Source organism: Callospermophilus lateralis, chromosome 2, assembly GCF_048772815.1.
Source record: "Callospermophilus lateralis isolate mCalLat2 chromosome 2, mCalLat2.hap1, whole genome shotgun sequence".
Classification (NCBI taxonomy): domain Eukaryota; kingdom Metazoa; phylum Chordata; class Mammalia; order Rodentia; family Sciuridae; genus Callospermophilus; species Callospermophilus lateralis.
The window spans coordinates 130630971-130656586 of NC_135306.1; the positions used below are offsets into that span (position 1 = coordinate 130630971).

Consider the following 25616-nt stretch of genomic DNA (forward strand, 5'->3'; position numbering starts at 1 on the left):
CGATGGCACAGGCTCCGAGGCCAGGCCAGCCTGGTTGGATCCTGGCACCTTCGCATACCAGTTGACTCTGGACATGTGACTTCACCTCTCTGAGACTCCATCTCCTCCAAGGAAACTAGGGAGCGAGCGCAGGACTGTTGGGAGGCATAAGAGGGCTATCGGTGAAATGCTTACCAGAAGACCTGGCCCGTAGCGGGTACCTGATAAATGATAACAAGAGCTGACGTATATTCCTGGAAACTTACCAGCAGAACCTTCTCTAATCCCCTATGAGTCCCATTTGACAAAGGAGAAATCTGAAGCAAAACTAACTGTGATACTGCTCCAAGGTCAGCGGCCCCACTTGTAGCTCTCGCTTGAGGAAAGAGCAGAAGTGAATGGAAACCAGAACTGGACCCCCTAATGTGAGGATGCTCCCTCTCCATCCTACCCTCTCTTTGCCAGTTCAAAGTGGACAGCCTGCTGACACTGTTTCTGTGACCTCTAGTTGGGCACTGAGCTCCACTGTGGCTGGATGACAGGACAGTGGACTCTAGTAAATTCTGTTGAGAAATGCTGAGGGTGGGGTCTGCCTGGGGGTGGGCTGTGCTGCCATCTTCTAATTCGGTCACCAATTATGCTTGGAAATCACGAGGGCAGCAAAGCTGTAACCTGGCCCTTCTAAAGAAAGAATGAATTTCGGAGCTTTTCTAATAACAATGAGTTTTGATGCACTTTTCCTTATGGGCCAGGGGTAGAGGAGTCCAGCTGCTGCCACTCTGACCCAGGGGTGACCTAAGAGATTGATGTTTTTCTCTCTCTTTGCTTCTCTCATCTGGAGCCAAGTTTGACCGTTGATTGGATTTGAGGGGGACAGGGTTGGATCTATTCTGGAGTATACGTGTGTGTGTGTGTGTGTGTGTGTGTGTGTGTGTGTGTGTGTGTGTAGGCATAAAAACAGACCAAGCTAATTCTGTTGCAAATCTCAAATAATTCCCATAATGATAGTCTGTTCGAGCATCTGGTTCTGGAGAGTCAGGTATCTCCCTGGCATTTCTTGGGGAAGGTTCTTATTGTTTTGGATGTAGGAGAAGCAGATGGTAGTGACAGAGTTAAAGGAAGAGGAGGTGGGCACAATTCAACAAACTTTTTCCTAAGATGCCACTGACTAGAAATCTTGTTCTGACTGATGAGACTGACTTTAGGGCCCTGTCTCTTGAGACTCACTGAGTGAAGTGAGCTTAGGCAGAAGAGGCCATAGACAAAGAGGAGGCGAGATGGAGAGGCTGAGGAGAGACATGGCAGTGTCCAGACCCTCCTGTGCATAATGGCAGAGGTCCCCAGCACTGGAGTTCCCTGGGAGAAGGCCTTCCAGAGGCAAAGGCTTCCTAACTTGGATCCTCTCTAGAGTAGACAACTTTCATGGTATCTGCCCAGCCAATGCCCCATTCCAAAGAGCTATCCACTGCAATCCTCCTTCTGCAGGTAAGTTCTGGCAGGGAGTCACATCCACAGCATAAAGCCCTTCCCATCTATCTCACGTATCGCTCCCATCTGATAGCTGATCCAACCTGCAGGGCCACTGCAGAGGTAGTCCAACCAGTCTCTCATTTGGAAATTTGTAAGTGGGAGCTTGGGAGAAGTGGTAATAGCATGGGCAACCTAGCTGTTTCTCTCTGGGTAAAACCAGAGAAAGCCACACTACAGGGAAGAAGGATCATCCAGATGTATACAGAAAAGTGGATGAGGGTCTATGTGAGGAGAGCAGGAAACACAGTCTTACAGTCAGACTCCCAAGTGCAGGCTGCGACTTGATTCTCACAGGCTCCTAGCCCTGGGGAGGCCTGCCTACACACCCTGCCTGTGAGCGCCATTACACACTTATATAAACTTAAACCACAGTCCTCTTACTTGGGCTTAGGCTGGCTCGAGGAGATTTTTCTCTTTAAAATCTGCTGATAAAGATGCTCCAGTAAAACGTGTCTTCGACCTTGAGCCATCCCTGTACTCCAATGCAGGTCGCCTTGTTGCGGCAGGCAATGGACACACAGGTTATGGGTGGCAGCTAAGTAGGTTTATTGACAGCCACAGGAACGCTCCAGTGAGGGCTAGCTTTAAATGGTTGGAAGAGTAAACTGTTTTTAAATGAACTCTGTAATAGGAAAATTAAGAGCAGGAGATCAAACAAAATTCTATTCTACAAAGCCCTGGGAGAGATGGGGGAAGGAAGCGAGAGAAGGTAGTGTCCAGCTGCTATAATCTAGACATGGTTTGAGTCTGACCCCTACAGATTCATGTGCTAGAGTCCTGGTCCTCAGGATGGCAGTGTTAGGGTGGTAATATCCTTAAGAGGTGAGCCCAGCAGAATGTAATTAAGTCATAGAGGTACTGCCCTCGGAAGAGTTTAATGTTTTTCTCTTGAGATGTGCTTTTGCTCTCATGGGCTTTGGGAAAGCAGGTTGTTATAAGTGATTCTAGAACCTTCCTGAGTCTCTTTTACTTCCTGTCTCCCCATGTCCTGCACACATTCCCACCTCTTGATGCTGTAAGGTTGTGGTAGCCCTCCCCAGAGGCTAGACAGATGGAATCTCTTGATCTTGAACCTTCAACCTATAGAATTGTGAGCTAAATAAACCTCTTTTCTGCATAGAGTATCAAGTTTCAGTCATTTTGTTATATCAACTGCAAACAGACTAACAGGAAGGAAGGAAGGCAGCTCTGAAGACTGTACTCCCTCTCACCTGAAATCCCTTCAGCTTTGGTGTTTTACATAGTAGGTTTCCTTTCTTTTGAACAAGAGTTCTGAATTTGAAAGCCACCATTCAGACTTTAGAAGAGAGAAAAATTTGTGGAAACAGCTATTGTTAACATGTAGAAGAAAAAAAAATCTTTTGGAGAGAAGGCTCAACTTGGGAAACTGAGAAGCCTGAAGTGTAAAGGATTTAGTCAAAATTTATTTTCCATGTTCAAAAGAAATATAGAACTTTCCTCTTACTATGGCAGCAAAATTCCTCTAAACTATCTAAGGCCCATCTTAAAGGCTACAGGTTTCTTCCCTCCCACTTTTTCCTTGGGGTAGAAGTTGTTCTTTAATGAGCTCTTACTGTATTCTGTAGTGATTCCAGGTGCAGTGACGGCTGCCTGTCTGTCTTAGCCTTTCTACTAAAGGGCTTATTTCACAGGGGACTGAGCCTACTTCATCATGCATCTAAACCCTTCTGTCTTCATAGTATTTTAAAAATACAGGACAGTTGAAGTATTTTATATGTGAATAAATATGACAAGTGTAGGCAACAGTTTTTGGTACATGATCAAATTCTAACTTTAAAATGAAAATTTTCAATGATATGATCATTTTCAGATATTTGTCATGGATAGTGTAGTGTTTAAGGAATAATGAAAAGAAAAACATCTGCACATGTTCACTAAAAATGCATATTTTTTCCAAATATTTACAGTCCGTTAATGTGGAATTCACAGAGTGCCAACTAAATCTTAATTATGCCAGTTATTAGATTTCTTCAAACTGTATGCTTTAAACAGTTAAATTTTATTATATGTAAACAATACCTAAAATAGATATAAAATATCTGTATGTAATAAAATGTGCATGTGTGTACTTGTTTAAATTATTATATGTTATATATTTAATTATTTATATTTGTTGTTGTTTTTTAGTGGTACTGAAGTTTGAACCTAGAGCCTCAAGCTACACTTCCAGCCCTAATTTTAAAATGGTCCCTCTGGGGGGTGGGGGCATGGGGTGGTGGCTCAGTGGTAGCGTATTTGCTTAGCATGTGTGAGGCACTGGGTTCGATCCCCAGCATCACATAAAAAATAAACAAATAAAATAAAAGGTATTGTGTCCATTAAAAAATGTTATAAAAAATAGTCCCTCTGAATGGAAGACGTACCTTAACACCAGACTGGCTGCGGAAATTATTGTATCTGAGGAAAGAAGAGGTCTGTACTAGGACTGGTCAGAGGGAGTAATGTGCTGCCAGTGATCATATGTCCTCCCTTCCTTTATTTTAACTTCTGCAACCCCTCCCATTGTCGTTTTTGTGACTTGCTTTGAACAGATCCTTCTTCTCTCTTCTTTTCACCAAACCACAGTTTTTGTAAGCAAGGAGGAAAATTAGTAGCAGATGCAAGCTTATTTTTAATGGTGTAAGACCAAATTTTCTAGACTTCAAACAAGCACTCTGACCCCTTCAAAGTTCTCTAGTTCCATCTAGATACAGCTGTAGGTTCTCACCATAATTCGTGAACTAAAAATAGTTCCAAAAACTAATTGTAAGAACCCACACCACAGAGTTACTCATTGTGTTCTGCTTATGTTTTTATTTCATCATCCAGAGAACAAAAAGTTTTATTTCACAGACATTTTGAGAAGATAATTTTTTAGACTCTAAATTCTATTCTCTCAAAAACTTTTGTGTTGAGGGCTAATTGAAGAGGATATCCTAGTTTAACAAACAGACCTTTTATTATAACTGGCTCAAGTTCAAAGATAGATGAAGAAGTCAGAAGCACAGAATGTTATTTATCATCTGAATACTTTATTATTAAGTCACAGTAGTGGGTTAAATTATTTGCAACCAAATAAGATTTCTAGTACAAAATTCTTTGCTATCCAGGATTCCTCCCATAGTAAAAAATGTAAAATTCTTCACTCACCGGGGGATAACAGAATTGACTTTTTGGAAAAAGGGAAGGAAAAAAATAAGAAAAAGAAGGTCCCAATTCTAGCTGTGGTTTAGTCCCAATTTTCCAGTGTGGAATCTTGGGCAAACCACTGGATTACTCTCAGTTGCAGTTTCAGCTTTTGCAAAATGTGGATGCTATACTGAGCTCCAAAGTCACCGGGAGTTCAATGCTTCTCTCATTCCGGCCTCTCTCGACCCATCTGGCCCAGTCAGAATGGCCTGGGTTCCAAAACCTGTTTGCTCCATTTACCAGCTTGTATGAAGATGGCCAAGTTACTTAATCTTCCTGTGCCTCAGTTTCCTCATCTGTAAGATAACCTGTAATACTGACCTCAAAGGACTGCTTGGAGGATTAAGAAATAATGTCCCTGTGGAGGCGAGCACAGTGCTTGGCTCTAGTAAGTGCTTGGTTAGTATTGGCCGCTGTCACTCTTGTGATATGACCACACCAGGCTAGCTTGAACCAGGACCAGAAGGATAGTGACTGGGCGCAAACTTGCAACTCCACCTGAGGATGAGCTTTTAACCAGCAGATCAAAAGCCATGAGGACACTGCTACTCACAGTGACAATGAAACTCTTGCTTCAGAGGACACATGCATTGCTTGGGATCAGACAGGCAACCTTTAAGATATTCTCCATAGCTGATAATCAAACATGCCCAGCTCATCTCATGGAAGGATGCTATGGTAGGAACTCATGGCCCCACGAGAGAGCCCTCACTCTCAAGGCAACGAACCCTCATGGCTAACCGCTAGACTAGAGCTGCCCAGCAGCTCTACATTGTTGGCTAATTTGGGATTCTCACTGGGCAACTAAGATTTATGAATGCATTTCTATGTATCTCAGTTTTCTCAGTTTTTCTAAAATGATCATAATCATGCTCCCCTGATATGGGATTACAAAAGAATGAACAATTATATCCTTTTTTAAATTAAGGCAATTTACAAAGTAAGATCTAGGGAACACTTCTCAAGTTCCTAATTTCGATTCTTCCTTCGATTCTCCTTTTGCTAGGGTCCCTTCTTCATCTTCCTCTTCTATAACAAGTGCCTGGAATTAAAGGCAGCAAACTCTGGCGGTGGGTCTAATCCAGCCCACAGCCTGTTTTTGTAAATAAGGTTTGATTGGGACATGGCCACACCCATTTGTTAATGAATCATCTATGGTGGCTTTTGGGCAAGACACAGACTTGAGTAGTCGTGGCCTCAGAGCCTGCAATATTTACTTGTGGCCCTTAACAAACTTTGCTGACCATGGCTAGCACACAGCTAGTTCATAGTAATTAACTTTTAACTACTTGTTTGAATAAATAATAATGATCATCATTTCATTCGACATTGAGCAAATATTTATTAAGTGTCTCTAAGCACTATGCATAGGGCCAAGTCCTGGAAAAACAATGAGCTGGGGCTACAATGGTGACGATGACAGACAGGGCCACTGCACTTCGAGTGCATACAGTTCAAAGGGGGAAGACAAAAAATGATTATCCAAACAGTTTCTTATTTGCACTCGTGATGAGTGTTTACTAAAAAAAAAAAAAAAAAAAAAAAAAAAAGTACAGGGCGTTGGGGAGTATATAAAAGAATCATCTAACCTTATCATCTCAGAAAGTCTTCTCTAAGCAACTGCCATTTAAGTGGAGGCTGCCCATGGATTTCCTGATTCTAAGTCATTAGGAAAAGTGAGGGTTCCTTGATACCACTTGAGATGCAAACGGATTTTGGTTTGTTTTGCAGTCTGGCCTTACTCTATTTATCTGTCCTGCTATGCAGTGCAAGGAATGCAGACCATAAAGAAGCTTAAGAGGCCCAATTTTTCAACATAATAGCAAGAATGCTAAGCAAAAAGTAATTTTAAGACCATCAGTATGAAAATCACAACCCAAGTTCACCTGCTAGAGACAATATCAATTAATGACCAAGAAATGATTAATGACCAAGATATCAATACATGACCAAGAGATAGTTCTTCAATTAGATCTGCTTGTTCAGTATGGAAAATCAGAGCCTAAATAGAGTAACACTAATTTTCACACTTGGGGAGAAGATACGATTTAACATAAACAGATGCCCTGCAGACGGTGTGCACTTCTGGTTGTCATGAAAGCTTGAAGTTCCTCAGTATTGCCTGTCAAGGTTGATCAAGTGGCTTAAGTGCTCACATGCTCTGCTTTCCAAATTCAGCAAGGCTAAGGCTAAGTAAGGCATGCAGGCATTTATTGGGAACAGAGCCCATTCCCCTTCCCTGAAAATTGGCACGTCCCCCCAGAGGTGGTGAGTACTAAAATAGATGCAAGGGGGCAGGAAGAAGTGTTGCAGAACTATGTATTTTATAAAGTCTCCTTTATTTCCTTTCTCTGGCTATCCTCAGAATTGTGTTCATTAAACTGGGAGAGTAATACCTCTATTACTTTAAAGGAAATGGAGGTGCAAGAAGGTTTGGCATTAAACTTCAGGTTGCTAAACATGTTAGTAAAACACCAGGAATCAGAAGATGCAGGAGTGAAGTCCAGCCTATTTGCTTGGGCCTGTGCCTATAAAACCACGTTTTAGAACCACAGTCCAACTAACTAAAGAGATCATCTATAAGGAGAACCAGTTAATTTAGAGCAAGAAAATCTTGATCAAAATGATCCCGCTTTGGCCAGCTTCAAGGGCCAGTCTTTCTCCTTTGCCCATGGTGCTGATCTGTGGTATCTAGCATGGTCTATGGATTGGTCAGTGTGAGCATCTGACTGGTTGCTACAAAAACGTTTCTATGCCACAGTGAACTCTCACCATTAACAGAGCACAATAAAGAGGGGTCAAGGAAATCCAAAATGAGCTAAGTTTACCAACTTTCTTGAAAAATACTGTTTTTAATAATAAAAAATTTCTCTCCCTTGGATATTCTACTTGGAAAAAAGGAAGGAGAAAAAGAGAAAAACAACAACAACAATAAAAAAAAATCTGGGTGTTTTAAAGTTACTTCTATTGTAATAGTGTTATTTTAATAATTTCACCTAGCTCACTGAAGCAACAGAGTACAACCTAGGGCATCTTCCCACATGACTGGAGACACTGAATTTAAAAGAAAGTTTGGGTATCGATGTTGCATAAGGAGAATTTCAACCTTGTTACTTGAGCTTTTTAGTTTTATTCATTCCCTCAAGAAGCATTTATCAAGTTCCAGGTGCATAAAAATGCAAGTTGTTTTAGTGGGGGTGGATATTATTAAAGTATGCCTATCTTTCTCCCATCTGGTGGAGAGATTCACACAGACAATATGACCCCACAGAATATAAAAGTGCTGTAACAGAAGCTTGCACCAAGGAGTCAAGATGAGCTGCCAGCCCTGGTTGGTCTGATGAGAAGAGGTAAGCCAGGGCACCCACGTGTTACATCTAACCTTCTTTTCTAATGATGCCTGACAGAAACCCATGACATTCGATGTAATGAAATCCAATGAGGATTCAGAATAATCTCCTTACGCTCTATGTAGGTCAACAAAATAAGTGTTTATGTCATAGTCAATTCTGCTTTGTGGTTCACACAAGAGCTTACAGAGATACAAAAATCGGAAGGGTTTTCATTTGGGAAATCATTTTGGACTCTTTCACATTCTATAAGAGACAGTAAACTATAGTGTCTAAAAATAAGATTCAAGAGTAAGAATGATAATTATAAGGTACATTGAAAATGGCAAATTAGGGGCTGGGGTTGTGGCTCAGTAGTAGAGCACTTGCCTAGCACGTGCAAGGCCCTGGGTTCGATCTTCAGCACCACACAAAAATAAATAAATAAAATAAAGGTATTGTGTCCAATACAACTAAAAAATTTAAAAAAAAAAAAAAAGAAAATGGCAAATTATTGTTGTTTTAGAAAAAGTGTGGCTACACACATTTTTTCCTGTTCATTGTTAAACCAAAAGGAATTTTAAGGAAAACAAATATATATTGTTCTGACACATTTGTATCCATTACTCATCAATATGTTGTTTTAAACAAATCACCAAATACCCAAATAATCTTTTTTTCTTAAAGCGGCATATCATTTAATAGCCAGAATTGAACCACGTATGCTGAACCTGGGTATCTTCAAAATCCCAAGGGAATAGATTCTTGTACATCCTTTAAACGTGACTTGGTTATATCCCAGCACAACACAAACATGCTGAGCTAATCAGGTCCCACTAGAATGGCCTGATTAGCTCAGCATGCAATGTATGCAACAAGGCCTGACATGTCTATTTAAAAACTCAATAAAATGAAGTTTCATCTCTACTAGTCTAGTGTGTCCTCATCTAATAGTTTATTTTTGGCTCTCTGGCCTAAAGCAGATAGAATTCTGCAGTTATCAATTTTCAGAAATAATTTTTAAAAAGTTTCACTGACTAAGAAGACGACATAGCTAAGAATGACAGACATTTCCAGGGGCCCTGTTTTCAGCAGACAGTAACCTACTTTTGGGGGTGTGTGTGTGTATGTGTGTGTGTGTGTGTGTGTGTGTGTGTGTGTGTGTGTGTATGTTTGTGAGAAAGAGAGAGAGAGAGAGAGAGAGAGATGAATGGGAAAAAATGGGAGCCTCATTTAAGTTAAAAGACAAAGAAGCCCCAGTTTCACACAACCAAACCAAACCGGAATTGGCCAGAGGCCCTGTTTTTCAGGAACAATTGGCTTTAACATCACTAGCCTATAAGCTGCAAAAACACTTGGAAAAAAAACCCAAAAAAACAGAAAATAAACAAATAAATAAAACTTCGAATTCCTCCAAAGATAATGTTAATCTATGAAGGGAAAGTTGCCTCCAGGTCATCAAAACTCCTAAGCATTTAACTCCACAAGATTTTCAACACAGACAACTCTCTTGACAGAGAGGAACACAACAGACCCGTTCAAGGTCCGTTTAACCTTAACACTAAGTGGTAGCTATCCACGCAGTCGACCACAGCTTTCCTAGACTCCAACTTAAGAGCAGAGTTCAGGTTTTCAAAGCCACCGAGGGAAATTTAAAAATCTGTCCAGGAAGGACCCCCTCCCTCCACTAACTTAGAGAGCTTTTGCTCGTGTTGCAAGAGTCACTTAGGTGCTCTTAGGCTTCAGACACCTAGTATCTACACAAATACCTGGCAAAAAAAGCAGAGTACATTATTCTGTACTTTCCCCTACTCTCTGGCTTTTCCAGTGCCAGGGTGGTTGCCAGGGGCATCACAATCTAGCCCTAGATCCTTGGTAGGTACTATCCAGACATGTCATTACCATTGCGATGTTGTCTTACCTTTCTCTGAACCAAGGGCTAGAATTCCAAAAGGCTCACTGAAAAAGTGGGGAATATTCATAACTATGATTACTAGGGACTTAATTAACTTTGTCCTAATAACATTAATATTCTTTTAATCTATTTTATTCTATTTTTATTCTAGCAATAGAATAATATTCAGAAAAAGGAACACATTAGTAACTATGAAGAGAGGTGGTGATTCATGCCAGTCATTCTGTATTCACAGGCTCAAGGAAAAAGCCTGACAGAGATGGCTGCCATCTAGTCCTGTGGGTATCTCCGTATCTGCCATTATACCTGCTCACTGAACTAAGGGCTGCAGGGTGAGATGACTTAACAGCTCAAACCTTCACTCATTATTTAACCCTAACCTGCTTCTCCTGAGTTGTACTGGTGAAGGGTGACCATCATCCAGCTGCTCCAGTTATACTCACTTCTCTCTCACTGTCATTATCCAATTGTCACTAAGTCCTATGAATGTGTCCCTCACTTATCTGTCCCCTACTCTTCACTGCTACTTCTACTGTCTTAGTTCAGGCCTTCTACATCTCTCATCCAGAAATTAAAATAGCTGTTAACAAGTTTCCTTGTTTCTAGGTTAGCCCTGGGGCACTTGCCTATAATGCCTGTCAAGCTACCTTCCAAAATATGCACCATGTAAACAGTGAAATCACACTCATGTGTAGAAAACACTGGTGAATACCATTAGAATCTTCAAGAATAAGAAGTAACTTTAAGCATGACATCAATCCTAGAAAGCATAAATATGGTTACTGAAAAAAATCTTTAAGACAAAGAATACTAGAATCAAAGATTAAAAACAATGGAGAAAATATCTGCAACATACCTGGAGTGGAATGGTAATTTTTGTAATATACGAGAGGTTCTCAGAACTCATTAAGAAAAAACGTATTTAAATTTGAAATAACATCCTAAGTCCATCTATGAATAATTATAATGCTACAAGGAAGGCACGAAGTATCCTGTGAAGGCTGGGTGTGGGAAAAGTGGTTAGACATCACAGTCACCAAAGCCTGCTTCAAGTGCACTGCGTGGATTCAATTATGTCACACATAACAGGGGGATACCTCTAAGCAGTTGGTCTCTCTTGTTATGCCTCTGAAACACAGTGAAGCCAGTTTACCCAGAACAAACCATTGCCTGTATAGCTGGAAGGGTTGAGTTGCCTGATCCTTGATGTTCCAGATTTGAGCCGAAAGAGTAAAGTCTTCAAGAATGTGTCTGAGCTCACCCAGCTCCAAACCCTACTTACTGTTCCATCACACCAGCCTGTGCAGAAGATCAAACAGATGCCCATCAGGTGAAATGGACAGCTTTTTATGTTTGACCTGAACCAAGTGATCAGCCTGCACCCCACCAAGAAGGCAGGGTCAGCAGAGTACCTAAAGCCAGCACTGCTGACATACCTTACTCTACCCTTTGGCATGCAGTTCTCCAAAAGGTGACAAAATCCTGCATGCAAATCCCATACAGGACACCTTTCAAGTGAAAGCTCTGATGAGACGGTAAATCTATCACACCCATAAGAAAAGATGAATTCTGTGAGAAAAGCAAGTAATTCAAAGTGTCGATACAGATTTTCATGTGAATTTGGAGGACAGACCAATCACCTACTATAAGACTACAAAGGAATACGAGGTCAAATCCCTATAGACTATTAATGTCTACTTGTCAAAAGCAGAATTTAAAAAATAAAGAGTGGGCTAAAAACTGGAATGTAATCATGAGTAAGTCTGTGAGAAACAAAGGAAGTTAAACCCAACCAAATAGAATTAAAACTCAGAATATTTAACCAATTACTTCCCAGCCTTTAAAACGCAGAGCCACACTGACAGCCCACACATCAGAACAGTATCACAGGAGAGCTGGCTGTTGTTGTTGTTGTTGTTGTTTCCTGTAGTTTGTGAGCACATATTCATAATGCTGTTAAAAGTTATGATACAGCTATGAATTCAGTTTCTGAAACAGCTTTAAAAAAATGCAACTGAATTTTTAAATCTTTGGCTTGTGCAATGAATTTGCCAAAATTCAATCCCTGACCAATCATCTGTCAAAGTCCCTCTGATTCTATCATTTTCCTCTGGCAATATTAATAAAATATTCTCCCAATAAATCTAGAGTCTTACAAAGCCCATGTTCATTTTTCTGGCTGAAATGGGTTCAGTGGCTTCTGGAAATAAACCCCAGGTATGGAGACACACAGTGTGATCATTCAGAGGGATTAACATGCTGGCAAGTGCAGCCAATCTAGCACTCCTCAACCTGTCCAGAGAACCAAACCTCCTCCCTTTCCTAGAGAAAAAGGGTTGTGATCTATTTGAAGTAGTGAATGCCAGGAAAGACTGTAGTGTTGCTATTCCTTGGAGGGGATTAAACAGACAGAGAGGAACTGAGGTCAGAAGAACAGAATAAACATCTCTGAACTAATGTAAGTCAATCTCAGCTTTGTCTTGAGCAGACGTAGGAGGGCTTCATCTGGGCCCAATGTGTTGCAGGCTAAGAAAAAGCACACAGTTATAAAACATACTTAAAACTATTATAATTCTTTCCTCAGGCCTCCAGTTTTTTAAAATACCAACTGTGGTATAAAAAAACATAAAGACTGACTTACTCTGGGAAGCATAATGTCCCTCGGTAGCTTTGTCTTCATGTCCTTCATAATCCCTGCTAGACAGCTGCCTGTTGGCTGTCTCCAGTCGATCTACAAACAACAAGGATATGGTTAAAAAAAATGCATATGGATTAAGTGATCATCCAATGGAGAAATGAAATGGGTACCAGAAGCTGGATATAAAGAGATGCTCAGGCAAGGGCCCCAAACTGAGCAATTCTTGGGGAAGAACAAAATAACAAAAGAAAAGTCTTCAGATGCCATCCTGTATCTTTACTCAGTCAAACTGCAAAGACAATGCACCAGCAGTGTGAGCTAGGGGCAGGCTGGGAGAAAAACCACTTCACGGCCTCTGAGATGAAGTCCTCCGAGGGAGGCTTAGTCTTCATAACTTCAAATCCAGACCTAGTCCAGCCTTGACCATCAGTCCTATATTTTATCCAGCAACTACTTATCTGAATCTTAGAATTATAAAAATAAATAAAAGCAACAAATAGCAAGAGAAATTAAAACAGCCCAATGGATGAAGATTGTATATAGCAAGTTTCGTTTGCCCAAACCATTTGGTATATCTTAATTTATCCAATTAAATAATCCAGCCTAGTATTTATTGGATATATTTGATATCCCACACAAAAAGGTTTGTAGTATCTTAAAAAGTAGGCTCTAGCTACTGGTGACAACCAGCGCATTGAGTTGTCAACTGAAAAATTCAGTTGAGTTGACGCAACTGAAAAATGGCTTGGCTGACTGAACATGAGGCAAAATTTTATGGGTTAAATCACCGTGCTTGTTGGAGGTTGCCAAGACCCTGTAGCAGGTGGATAATTTCCTTCAGGGAGGACATATGTTTACACTCTTCACAATTGTGGCCCTCCCGCGCCCTGCAGAAGGAACATATGTCTAGCTCTGTCTTTCTTTTATACCTAGTCAGTGAGGCGCTAGCTTGCAAAGAATACTACCCAAAGACTCAGCCTGATGTGGAAAGGGCTGTGCATCCCACATTGGTCCTTTCTAAACATTTCTATTCACACAGTCATGAGTCACTATGGAGTAAAAGCAAAGTGAAGCTGCACACAGACTCCCTCCTTCCACAGCCTCAGGCAGGCAGGTTCACTTCCAAAATTCCATGCTGCAACCTACAACCCACGAAGAAGAAAAGAATGATTCTGCTCTTTGAGCACTTTTCCCTTCCCAGAAGGTTGGAATTTACAAGATCATCTAATGAAAGAACAGCAATCTGGCCCTGAATGAGGCTGCTGACTGCACAGGTAGTTTAGGGTGGAGAGATTATAAGGAGAGGGTGACATGCCTCGGAGGTCTCTGTTGAAATCGTGAAGTCTTCTGATCTCGCCTTCCAGTTTATTTCTCATGGCCTTGTCCAGTGACTCTCGCTTGGTAGTGGACTTCACCAGACTCTCATAGGCTTCTGAAATTCTCTGGAGTTCTTTTTCAAACTGTAAGAAAGAACTGGCATTAAAGTGACATTCATGCTGGTGTCTTAGTAATAATGGTTCTATCACACTCAAGTGTGAGGCTATGTCTTCCTTCAGGGCAGCCTTTCTGCATCTCAAGTTTCATGTCTACCAAACTTTGGAATCCATATTGCTCCCCACTTGCCTTCCAAGGGCAGCATCACTATTCCAAGGGCAAAATCAGACCACGTGATGTCCCCTAGTAAAAGTCCCACTATATCAATATTAGGAAGAGATTAATTTAACCATAACATAAGCCTCTTACAGTTGATATGCTATTTTAATAGCTATGATCATTATGTCCACTTCACATAAGGAAAATATTAAAGCACAACAGAATTAAAGCACTACACCCAAGACCCAAACTTCTAGACTTTAAGCACAGTGCTCTTTCCAGGGTCCCTCCTACCTGCCTGTTCTCCAGGAGAGGCTTCATTAATGAGCATCTTCATCCCTTACTTATGTAAACATCTACATAAATGACCAATGGACTTGTGTTTAAGTACAAACAAGTGTACCGCAGAAAACCTTTTATATATGCAGGAACTGAGAAATATAGGATTAAGACTTTTTTTATTTCATGAAATTGAGGATAACTGGAGAAGTCTTTATCCTATGGCATCTGGAAATCTATAACAAGGAGTCTAATGTAACAGTGATTTTGAAGGGGATCTCAATAAATTCCATTTTGCTGCTGTGTAACATAAACGCAGGAATGTTTTCTCTGACAATGTGGATGCTAATTCACATTACGGGTGAATAAAGGAAGAATAGAGTTACTTTGGATTAGGTAGAAGGAAGTGAAGGGAGACAAAGGAGTTTGGGGGTAGGAAGGATAGTAGAATGAATCGGACATTATTACCCTGTGTACATAAATGACCACATGACCGGTGTGATTCTACATCATGTACAACCAGAGAATGAAAAACCATACTCCATTTATGTATGATGAGTCAAAGTGCATTCTACTGCCATGTATAACTAATTAGAACAAATTTTAAAAACGAATTAAACAAAGAAAAAAAAAAAGTAAAGGCTGGGTGAGAGGGCCTGCAAACTCTGATAAGACCACACTACCCTTCTTATAACACAGCCCTCCCCAATCCTTCCCACCTGATAATTCTCCTTTGCTGTAACTTCAGGTTCTTCCTTTGACCCTAGTTCCTGCTTCTTCCACATGCTCTTGTCCCGGGACTGTCATGTCAAAGCCATGTGCTTATTTTCACAGCTATGTTTTTTGGCTCGTGACCAATTTTTTGCCTAGAGGCCAGATTGGCTGCCGCTGAAGCTAAGCTAATGGTGTGAGAGCACTAGCACTCCTCCCTGGACACCAGGAGACCAAAGCCATGTTCTGAGTCCCTTTACAGGAAAGAAATGTCACTGAGAGCCAGGCATGCTCTTTTTTGAATACTAACTACTCAGATAAGAAAATCCATGACAAGTCTTCTGTAAATAATACAAGTCCTAACAGATACTCATAATTTGCTTACAGCATGCACATACTCTCCTGGGTACAGGGATACAGAAGTAAGATAATCCCCGGCCTTTAGGCGCTCACAGACTACGTGGAGTGTACCCAGACACAGGCACTTCTACAATGCAAGGTGATAAGGGCTATGACAGTGAAGTGCCATGACAGCTGAAAGATAAAGTCATTAATTTTGCAAGGGTAAGACAGAAAATGTCATTTAGAGAAAATGCCATCTAAAATGAGTCTTGAAGGACAAACAGGAGTTTGCCAGGCAAAAAAGAAAAGCCAGAGGGCTTTGACATTCTAGGCAAGAAATTGGACACAAGCCAAGAAACATTGCCATGAAAGGAAGCACATGGCTTTGACATGACAGTCCCAGGACAAGAGCGGGGTGAGAGAGGCAGGAACTAGGGTCAAAGGAAGAACCTGAAGTCACAGCAAAGAAGAATTATCAGGTGGGAGGGACTGGGGAGGGGCAGGTTGTAAGAAGCGTGGCGTGGTCTTACCAGAGTTTTATAGAGATAACTATAGGATGGAGCTGGAGTGTGGAGGTGGGAGTAGGAAGCAGGAGAAAAGAAGTCCAGGTGAGTGGTTAAGGTAAACAGATGAGTGACAGGTGACAAGGGCATGAGCCAGGATAACTAAAAGGAAAAATTCTAAGGATACTAAACAGCAGAGTCCACAGGTCTTGGTGTGTGGGTCTACCTCATAAGGCAGAAATCCAAGACAACATAGACATTCACAGCTTAGAAAATGGGGAAATACGACAACTAAGATAAATGATAAGAAAAAATAAGTTTACCAAAGGACGAAAAAAAACAGTTTGGCTTTGAAAAGATGAGGACTCTGTAGAACACCAAAGCTTTCCAGTTAGAAGGTGGAGATACGTGTCTGAAAGTCAGGAGAACAGCTGTGGTGGCATCGGCCAACAGATGACAGACGGTGACAGAATGAAGGCCACTTATGGAGTCAACAGAAGCTGAGAGAACCCATGGGGAGCGTTCACACTGAGGGGTGGCTGGGGCAAAAGGAGAGAGACTGAAGTCATTGGTTCCGCAGGTGCCCAGAAGACAAAGACTTCAGAAGGAGCAAAATCATGGTCAGTATCCCCACAGGTTACATACAACCAAGCAGGGACCATCTGGGAAGAGGTCATTGAAGAGGCTGGACAGCATGGAGCTTTGGCTTAGAGGCAGCCAAAAGAGGTGGACCCAAGACACCAAGGCTCCTTTTGGTACCATTTTATTGTCCCTGAGCCCTCCCTATGCCAGAGTTGGCCATTCCACTATTCCCTAACTTGCACAAGGTCTTCCTGCTTCTTCCAGTGTTATCATGAATTATCAGCAATGTGGTGGCATGGAGAATACCACGTCCTAAATCCTGTTCACAGTGCTACTGCAAGTGATGGTCCTTCCTTTTAATTTTGTTTGCAAAAGAGACAGTTCCAAAACACTTTGCCATTTCTAAGCTAATTTTCTGTATAATGGGAGCTTTTATTTTTGGAGAGATGGGCATGCCCATCCTGCAGGAACAGTGCCCTTAAAGACCACAGGGCAATACCTAGTCACTAAGAGGTGTGAAAGTACCAAAGCTACCATCAAAGAGCTGCTCAACCTGCAAGCCAAAGACAGTCGGGAAGGTCTCCTGACTGTGCCACCCTAGGAATCTGCTGGGGTCTGAGTTCACTGGACTGTTACCTGCTGTACATAACTCATTGTGTTTCCAATTTGACTGTTAACTCTTCGAGGGCAGAAATAGCTCTTACCATCCCAGAACTGTCCTCTGCCCATGGCCATAACTGGGATTAATTAATCTTCAATCGACTTGGTATATAAACTACACCTGACCATGGATTCTTTACTTTCACTAAGAAACTTCCCTCTGCACACTGTAAGAAGAAACTTCAGGAGCCTTCTACAGCATAGTTTACCACCTCAAAGGCTAAAACAATCAAGAATAAACACATAGCTATGTGCTCTAGGTACCCAGAGAAAAAGGGCAAGGACGTTAGTTCAGGACAATTATTTCCTGTGAGAAATGATAGCTGTAGTGGTGGACAAAGAGTAGTCCCTTGCAGTGTGGTTGTAGAGATCAGAGCTACAATTAAATATGGGGAAGTTGAAGAGATGCAGACTTTGATCCAACACAAGGAAGAGTTTCCTAATTACATTTTCCAGAAGTATAGTTCACCCAGTAGTGAGTTCTCCTTTTTTTGCAATTATACGCGTAAAAAAGAAAAGGCCTCCTTTTAGGGACATGAAGCAAGGATTCCTAGGGGTAGAAAGTCAGACTGGATTCGTTTTAAGAATCTTATATCTAAAGCTCCTTTCTTTGTGATTGTACACTCCTTCAGAGTAAAAACCTTCTTCAGACCCTCCATGTCCAGAACATCTTAATCCCCCCTGACATTTATGAAGATGAGGAGAAGACTGGACAGATGGTTCTGATATAAAGCACCAGGGCTGCTTAGGTTCTGGGTCTGGTGCGCGGAGGGAAGGTCAAGTTGGCCTTCACAGCTGCTGTCCTCTCCGCAGCCTGAGAGCCCTGAGGCTGGGCAAGAGAGAAGTACTCAGTGTCCCAGAAACAGAGCTACAAAGCAGAGTGAGAAGCCCTGACAGCTTCCAAAGATGCTGTTGTCATCACGCAAACCAACAGAGGACCCTGAGAAAATCTCAGCCATTCTAAGCTCCAGGTGTGTGCTTTTCTCCTGAGAACCGTCAGGGATGCCTAAAACCAAAGAAAGGCTGTTGTTGTTCAAGCCATAGACTTGCACCATCAAAGCCTCCGTGGTTTCCCTCACAAAAGAAGAGAGTCTTCACTAGTGCAAGCCTGGGATGACCGAAAATGCTCATTCCTTCCCCTCCTGATGTCCATCTATCCCCTGATAGTTTCTGAAGCCAACCACTCAACAATGCACAGCCTGGTCCTCCTGGAAACTCTGTTCATTAATTAAGTTTCAGAGAAACAGGGAGGAAATTGAAGCAAAAGGAGTAACCAAAAGGAAAAACAAAAACAACAGCTCTTTCTGGGAGCCCCTGACCATCTTTCCAACGTTAACAGTGATAACTACTACCTTGTGCCTCTTTGGAAACAGAGCCTTCGTGACGAGGCCGGGCTCTGGCAGCCTCTGAATTTAATCATTCTTCTCGGCCATGTTCCTGGCACAAAATGCATATGCTAAGCTCTGCAATTAAAAATTCATCTATTTTTGGTTTTGCTCTTAAAATGAATCTCTGTGAGGGCCAAAGTGTTCCCAATGCTATGAGGGTCTCAGATGGAATGATACTGTGGGCATAGCATAGCCACATCCTACATCCTGGCAGGCCCACCTAAAAAGTAGGCATCACATCCATGCCAAGAAACTAGCAGCTATCATCACTGAGAAGTGTTGTTGCCTCGGCCCACCATCCTCTGCCCAGACCTAAAACTTAAGCAGATGCCGAGAAGTCTGAGCAGTGAGGACAATGGTGAGGAAAATTCCGGAACAAGGATGGCCTTTGGGACACATGGCAGAAAATGTCACAACACCAAGCTCACACAGCCCTCCTGGGTCTCAGTTCCATCTTTGAGAACAACTGTAGAACTAGTGAGGAGTACGCCAAGGATCTCACGAGATCTGAGGTTTTAAACTGACAATTCTAGCTTGACAGGTGACAGATCAATAAAATTGTGGTACTCATGGAGCCATTTGTAAAATTCTAGGGAATGAAAGAGTTTGGGGTTCCAGAAGGAAAATAGCTTTTAACTTGCCTCCCTTTTTGGAAGCCATCTGAATCCTTTTGGCCACAAATTCTAAGCATCTTCCTCTGTGCAGGGAAATGGATGCACTGGGAGATTAAGTGATTTTATTTTTCAAAAAATAAAAATAAATTTGCAACAAAATCAGAAACAGATGTATGTTATTGGTTAACAAAAGAAACCCTATATATTAATTTTTTTAAAAATGTCACTGATCTTTCTGTACCGCACTGTCCATGGAACTCTTCCACAATATCCATGTGAAGAGACCCAGCACCAACCTGTCTTCAGGGAGTCTGCAGTGCTCTTGGACACATCTACCACAGAGCTCCATTAGGGAAGAATAAAGAAAAAATTTGTTTCCCAAAAGTGCTGAGTGGGCCCTTCCCAGTTTTCAGGCCATACCAAGAAGCTGCCCTGGGAGGAGTCAGAGGCAAGCTGGGGCCTGAGCAGCAGCTTACAGGCAAACAGCCAGGAGACAACACACTGGTTTCCCAACTTCTAAGGGTTCAAGTGGAGGTGGGAGTGGGGCCATGATCTTCATGCAGCACTGTTTGTTTGTGGCTCTCATCTTCCCTCTGATAAAGGCAGCCAGAGCTCCCTGAGCCAAGTCTGGTCTTGATTCTGGGAGCTCCAGACCCTTTCAGAGGAAATTCCACACCAACATGCTGGGGCAGATTGTAGGCGATCATTTGCACTATTAAATCCTCTGCTCCCAGCTTTTTACTGCCAGCCATTGGAAAATGAGAAAGGTCTACAAACCAAAACCCTGACTACCAAAAGGTCAGCCTTACCTGTGAAATCAATAATGAATACTAATTGATCTAGCTATGATTTTTATTAATTGTCATATGGAGTCAAAGGGACAATCTTGGAGTCAGGTGGAATTTACTTTTCTACCCTAGCTCCTTCTCCTTACAAAAGTGCCTTATTCCAGGGACAGGGATAGGGACAGGCATTTACACTCATTAGATCCCTGCTGCCACACATATTTCTTGGGTCCAAAAAAGAAATTTGAGCATCCTGTGGCTCTCCTGCCCTAAAATACCCCATTACCTTTGCCCCTCTTTTCTCTTCCATACTTCCTGCAGTACAGGTGGGTCACCAAGAAATCAAAGACTTGTAACAGTTTGCTCCTGCTGGATGATGTTCTAATTTCTTTGGCTCTTAGCATAATGCTCTAAGGATGAAGGCTGTCTCACATTCTAATATCGCCGTGATGTCTACACAGGCTGGAATTACTCGGCATTTTCCCACCTGACCAGTGGTGAGCACGAGGAAAGCATACAATAACCCCTACTCTTGCTCTTCGAGCGTCCAGGCGATGTTGCTTTTTGCATTAGCCTGCTGATGAGACAGACATAGCAATCGCAAGATTCCTGAGATTCCCACATATGAAGGAAAATTGATGTCTCTCAATTCATTCCTGTGTTACTGTCTGTGTTCCCTCTTCCACATTTGTCCATCTGAGGAAATCCTACTTAGCCTCTGAGGCCCCGTCCAGTGCCACCTGAGCTGCACCTCTCCTGCAGGCATTAGGTTTCCCAATTCTCTCACCCCTATAGTACTGTAAGCTCCTCCAAGAAAGGCACTGGGTCATATTTATTTTTGTCTCCCTAAAGCTTTGCACAATGCCTGGCATAAAAAGGGGCCTCCTTAAACACTGGCAAGTGAGTCAGCCAATCGACACCTAGGAGCAGGTAGAGGATCCTGTTCCCTCCAGAGAAGCTTCTCTGACCCCTTGCCTTGGGATGTCACATACCTTGTGGAGCTTGTCGGCATTGTCGTAGTAACCCTGAAGCTCCTGGTGAAGCACTCGGTTCTCCTCAGTTAGTATCTCCACCATTTGCTGGGCACGCTCCACAATCGCAAACGCATCTGGACCAAGTTGCTGGCTGGGGGAGGCGGAAGGCGGGGGCTGCGGAGCCGCCAAGGTCATCGGAAGTGGAAGTGGCAAAGAGACAGAGTGCAGTGGCCCACTGACGGAGGAGGTCTGAGAGGACATGGGGCTGTGCTGCTGCACGGTCGACGGGAACGGAAGTTGGCATGGGCGGCTGCAAGGGAACAGAAGACCAGCAATCAGACCCCAGGGGAAGTGGTGGGAGTAGGAAGGAAGCCCCACCAGTATATGTATTGTCATGGCTTCCACTGTCAGAGGTCACCAATGCACTTCCCAGTGCTCAACTGAGCAACAAGCTCCACCACTCATCCTGCAGCTATTATTTGCTGTGTTCCCTCTCAATCTGCACTGTGCTGGCTGCTAGGGATCCAGTGAACAAGACAGACCGGGTTCCTGCTCTCAGAAGCTTACCTTCTAGGAGAACAACACAGGCACAGGTGAGCCATCAAACTACAGAACAAAGCTGAGAATCAGAAAGTAAAATGGTTCATCAAAGAATAGAGAAGTTAGGGACAGGGCACAGCTCAGTGGTACAGTGCTTGCCTGGTGTTGACAAGATCCTGGGTACAATGCCCAGCACTGTAAATAAGTAAGTAAATAAATAGTGTGAAATACAGAAGTTTGAGCTCAAGTCTGAGTGGCAAATCAGAAGATACGATGGTTTGGGTGGGAGAGGTAAAGAAGTGGGAGAAAGAGATGCCAGGCAAGAGGATCAGCTAGTACCCAGGGTCTATGGCAGGAATCAGCACTGGCAGGAGCAAGTGGAAGAAAGCCTGGTGGTGTAAAGCACAGCCAGCGAGCAACACTGCAAGACAGGACTAGAGACAGGGGCAGGAGCCTTTGTGAGACAAGGCCCCAGACTTCCCCTTAGAGGGTACAGAGGCCAGTGGGGGACCTGCCTTTGCCAGGAGTGGTGTGCGCAGAATGTATTGCACAGTGGCAAGAGACCCATGGAGTCCAAAGAGGAGGCCCAGGTGTGGCCTAGGTGAGTATGATGAGAACTCACAGAGTCAAAGCAAGAAGAGAAACAATTGAGAGACTTGGGGTTCATTTTATATATATATATATATATATCAAGGTGGGGAGAAAGAAAGTGAGGGAAATAAAAATTATTCCTCAATTTTGGGTTCTGTGCAAATTAATAGGGCTACCATTTGATGAAATGGAAAAGTCTGGTAGAGGAACTGATTTGATTTTTGTTTTGAGGAGGTCTGGAGATCAAGTCCAGTTTAGTCATATTAGAAAGAACTCATGAGGTGCCTCTTGAAGGCTTAAATTCCTGGTATTAGCACTTACATCTGAAACAACAGATGTCTATCTCCTGTCTCCACCCCTAACAATTCCTTCCCCATTATTCTGTTAACCTGCATTTTCTTTCAACCTAAGCCCAGGGCCTCCAAAGACAACTTTTTTGTTTGTTTGTTTGTTTGTTTGTTTGTTACTGGGGATAGAACCCAGGGGTGCTTAACCACTGAGCCATATCCCCAGCCCTTTTTATTTTTTATTTAGAGATAGGATCTTCCTAAGTTGCTTAGGGCCTCAATAAGTTACTGATGCTGGCTTTGAACTCATGATCCTCCTGTCTCAGCCTCCTGAGTCACTGGGATTATAGGTGTACACCACTATGCCCGGCCAAAGACAATTTTTATAGGCACAGGCATAAACAGCAAACAGTCTTGAAGTCTAGTTCTCCAACTACAGCTGCCTCTCTTTTGTTCAGACAGGAAAACTGGTTTTCTTGTGAACCTCCATCTGGGAACTGGAGATGAAGTGTAAGTAAGAATTAGCAGCAACACAAACACCCATCAGTATTGTGTCAAAGAGCAGAGTCCTCTGGAAATCCAGCTACTTCTAATCAATGACAGTTACCTGTGTCACCCTCCTTAACTGGTGGCCATCTATAACCAAAGCTCCCAGAACTACCCCAGTTTTTCCCAGCAGGTCACCTGGCCTTGTATTTTCCTTTTACATGTATTTGTTGGAGTGTTTTTGGCCCCTGCCAGCCTCCACATCTCTCACTTCATAAGCATTACTCACAGTCAGGATTCCTCTGAATGCCAGTTACTAGCATTAAATGTTAAACTCCAGAAGAAAATTTGATAAGGGTCACTTTGGCCCTCATTATGCAGATATTCATTTCTTCATAAAGATGACCAAAGACCAAAACCAGCAGATGATACTATAGTACCTATCTTCAGGCCCTGCTTAGAGCATTCCATCTGGGTTCAGGAGATACTTCCCAAGTGGATTTACTTCTGCCTGCAGTCTAGAAGCCCCTTCTATTTCATGTTAAAGTAACTGACATCTAAGTCTCCCAGGCAAGGTGAAGAACTGCAGAACACAAAGCTTTATTCCATAAGTGAACATTTAAACCATCTCTCTTTACTCTCTACATACCTGTTACACAACTACTTGGCCACATCTTTAGACTAAAACATTTCTGCATTTTGACAAATCTGTGCCCCTTCCACACTGAAGTGTATGTGTATGAATATATGTGTCCTCCCGTGTATATAAGGATATCCAAATCATCGGAGAATGAAAGGCCACTGGGACCTGCTTTCACCCCAGGTCACAGGAACTACCAGGCATGGACCCAAAACTTCACAGACCTGTTACTGAGTAAGTATTTCCTGCAGGCTGCAGACTCCTACAGTGCATTTTCCATGGAAAGAGGTTACCTTCACAAGAGCCCACATACCATATTACACCACTGCCTTTGAGTCAGAGGCCGACACCCACTTTTACCTCCTAAACATTCCTTTCACACTTCACCCAAGGCCAGGGATAAACACTGCTAGTCTTGGAGGCAGAGGTGGGTGGCTCTGCTCTTGGGAGCCTTGGGGTGGGGCTTCCACCTCCAACATTAATTTAACTCTGGGAAGTCACTTATGGTCAACAATGAGCCATTTTCTCCGTCATCTCTTCCTGGTATGTAGTAATTAAAAGGAAAACCAAGAAGAGAGGCAGAAATCAGATGACACGTTCTTCTTGATGCCAGCCTAAGTCCTCAATGATGGTGTGAGAACACAGAAAAAGTATGTCTGCCAAGAACGGGGAGTCTTCTATCACACAAGACACTGGCCTCCAAGTACCCCAGTTACACACTCGTGCTAATAAACCCACATGGTGGGTTATCACCACCACATGGTGATGGGCAGCGTGTGGACAGGAGGACACAGCACGACTCCCTGGCTCCACCACTCAGCCAGCTTGGGGTGTGGGCTCGAAGGCCTGGTAGATCTGGGCTTAGCATAAATGAGGTGAAAGAAAAGAGTGTCGGGACAGAACAGAGAAATTTCATACAAAATCACATCGATGCTACTGCCTACCCTTGATTTGCAAAGATATAGCTTGCAATGTCTTTGATGGGCCAGCATTAGGAAACCACTTCCTAGTAATGGGGACAAAAAGAAAGGGAAAAAAGAGGGGATGGGAGCCAAGATTTATTGAGAAATATTTGTGAATATAATTCTAGGCTGTTACTGTCTGTCTGTAAGCCTGTTTCCCCTATTAGATCGTGAAGTCAGAGAGCAAGTTTATTAGACATCCTGAGTCTCAGACTCCTGGGACTAAATTCACTTACCTTAGGTTGTCAAAGGACCTAAGGAGTATGTAGAAGGTCTGGCACACAGTAAGCCCCAGACAACAGTTAGCTGCTATTACTGTTCTTAAAATTATTATCATTGCATTCCGTTGCCCTCGATACAGAGCCCAGCATAGGGCAGTCACCAGAAACCCAGTGAATTTTTTCCGTCATGACTAACATTTACTGAGCACTTCTGACATCCCAGTCACTATGGTATCCACTGCTACATGCATCCTCTCATTTTGACCTTTATAAAATAGGTATTGCTGTCAATCTATTTAGACAAAGAAAACAAGGCTAAGGAAGTAACTTGTAAAATATGGGAATAGATATGAGAATAGATAAACCAGAGAAAAGAGGAACATAAAGGCATCAAGTACGGGCATTCTGATTCCAGGTCCTTGCAGCTCACTGCTTGCCTGTATATGCTGGTGAATGTGGGGAGGGAAGGCAGCCTCCTTCAGTCCTCTGCTCCAGGGTTCCTAATACTTATCAGTGGCCCAGTCTAAGCCACCATCATGCCCATGATCAACATCCTAAAGCTATAGCACCAGAACATTTTGGAGGCTCAAGTGATCTTGGAGCAAGCATGAGCATTAGAAACCTGCTTCTGAATGGTTTCCTTGGACATAAACTCAGTGTTGCTCTTTTTACAGGTGAATGTCTTGTCCAGAGAGCACTCAGCTAACCAAACAGAGGGTCTATGCCATCTGCCAGGTGCTGCTTTCCATCACCTTCTTAACCCACACAAACAGAGGCAGGCACCCCTAGCCATTTCTTAGCAAGGAAGCACAGCTTCTTTCTCAAAGAGCCAAGTGTGCCTTGAAATGCCAAAGGAAGTGACTTTCTTCTATGTGCCA

General features: G+C 42.7%; 1 protein-coding gene and 1 long non-coding RNA gene across 5 annotated transcripts in view; one reads left to right on the forward strand and one right to left on the reverse strand.

Annotated features, from left to right (window-relative positions):
* Amotl1 (angiomotin like 1) overlaps positions 1-25616 on the reverse strand; it is a 133169-nt gene that overhangs the window by 30688 nt on the left and 76865 nt on the right. For all 4 annotated transcript variants that reach the window (XM_076846509.2, XM_076846512.2, XM_076846513.2 and 1 more), the window contains 3 exons: positions 21030-21321; positions 13896-14040; positions 12584-12673 (listed from right to left, as the gene is read on the reverse strand). In XM_076846509.2, the coding sequence (XP_076702624.1) occupies positions 12584-12673; positions 13896-14040; positions 21030-21321 (527 nt within the window). The remainder of the gene's footprint in view (positions 1-12583; positions 12674-13895; positions 14041-21029; positions 21322-25616) is intronic.
* LOC143392672 (uncharacterized) lies at positions 21509-23770 on the forward strand. The gene is made up of 3 exons (XR_013090390.2): positions 21509-21604; positions 22888-22939; positions 23686-23770. It is a non-coding gene; the product is annotated as an uncharacterized LOC143392672 (long non-coding RNA).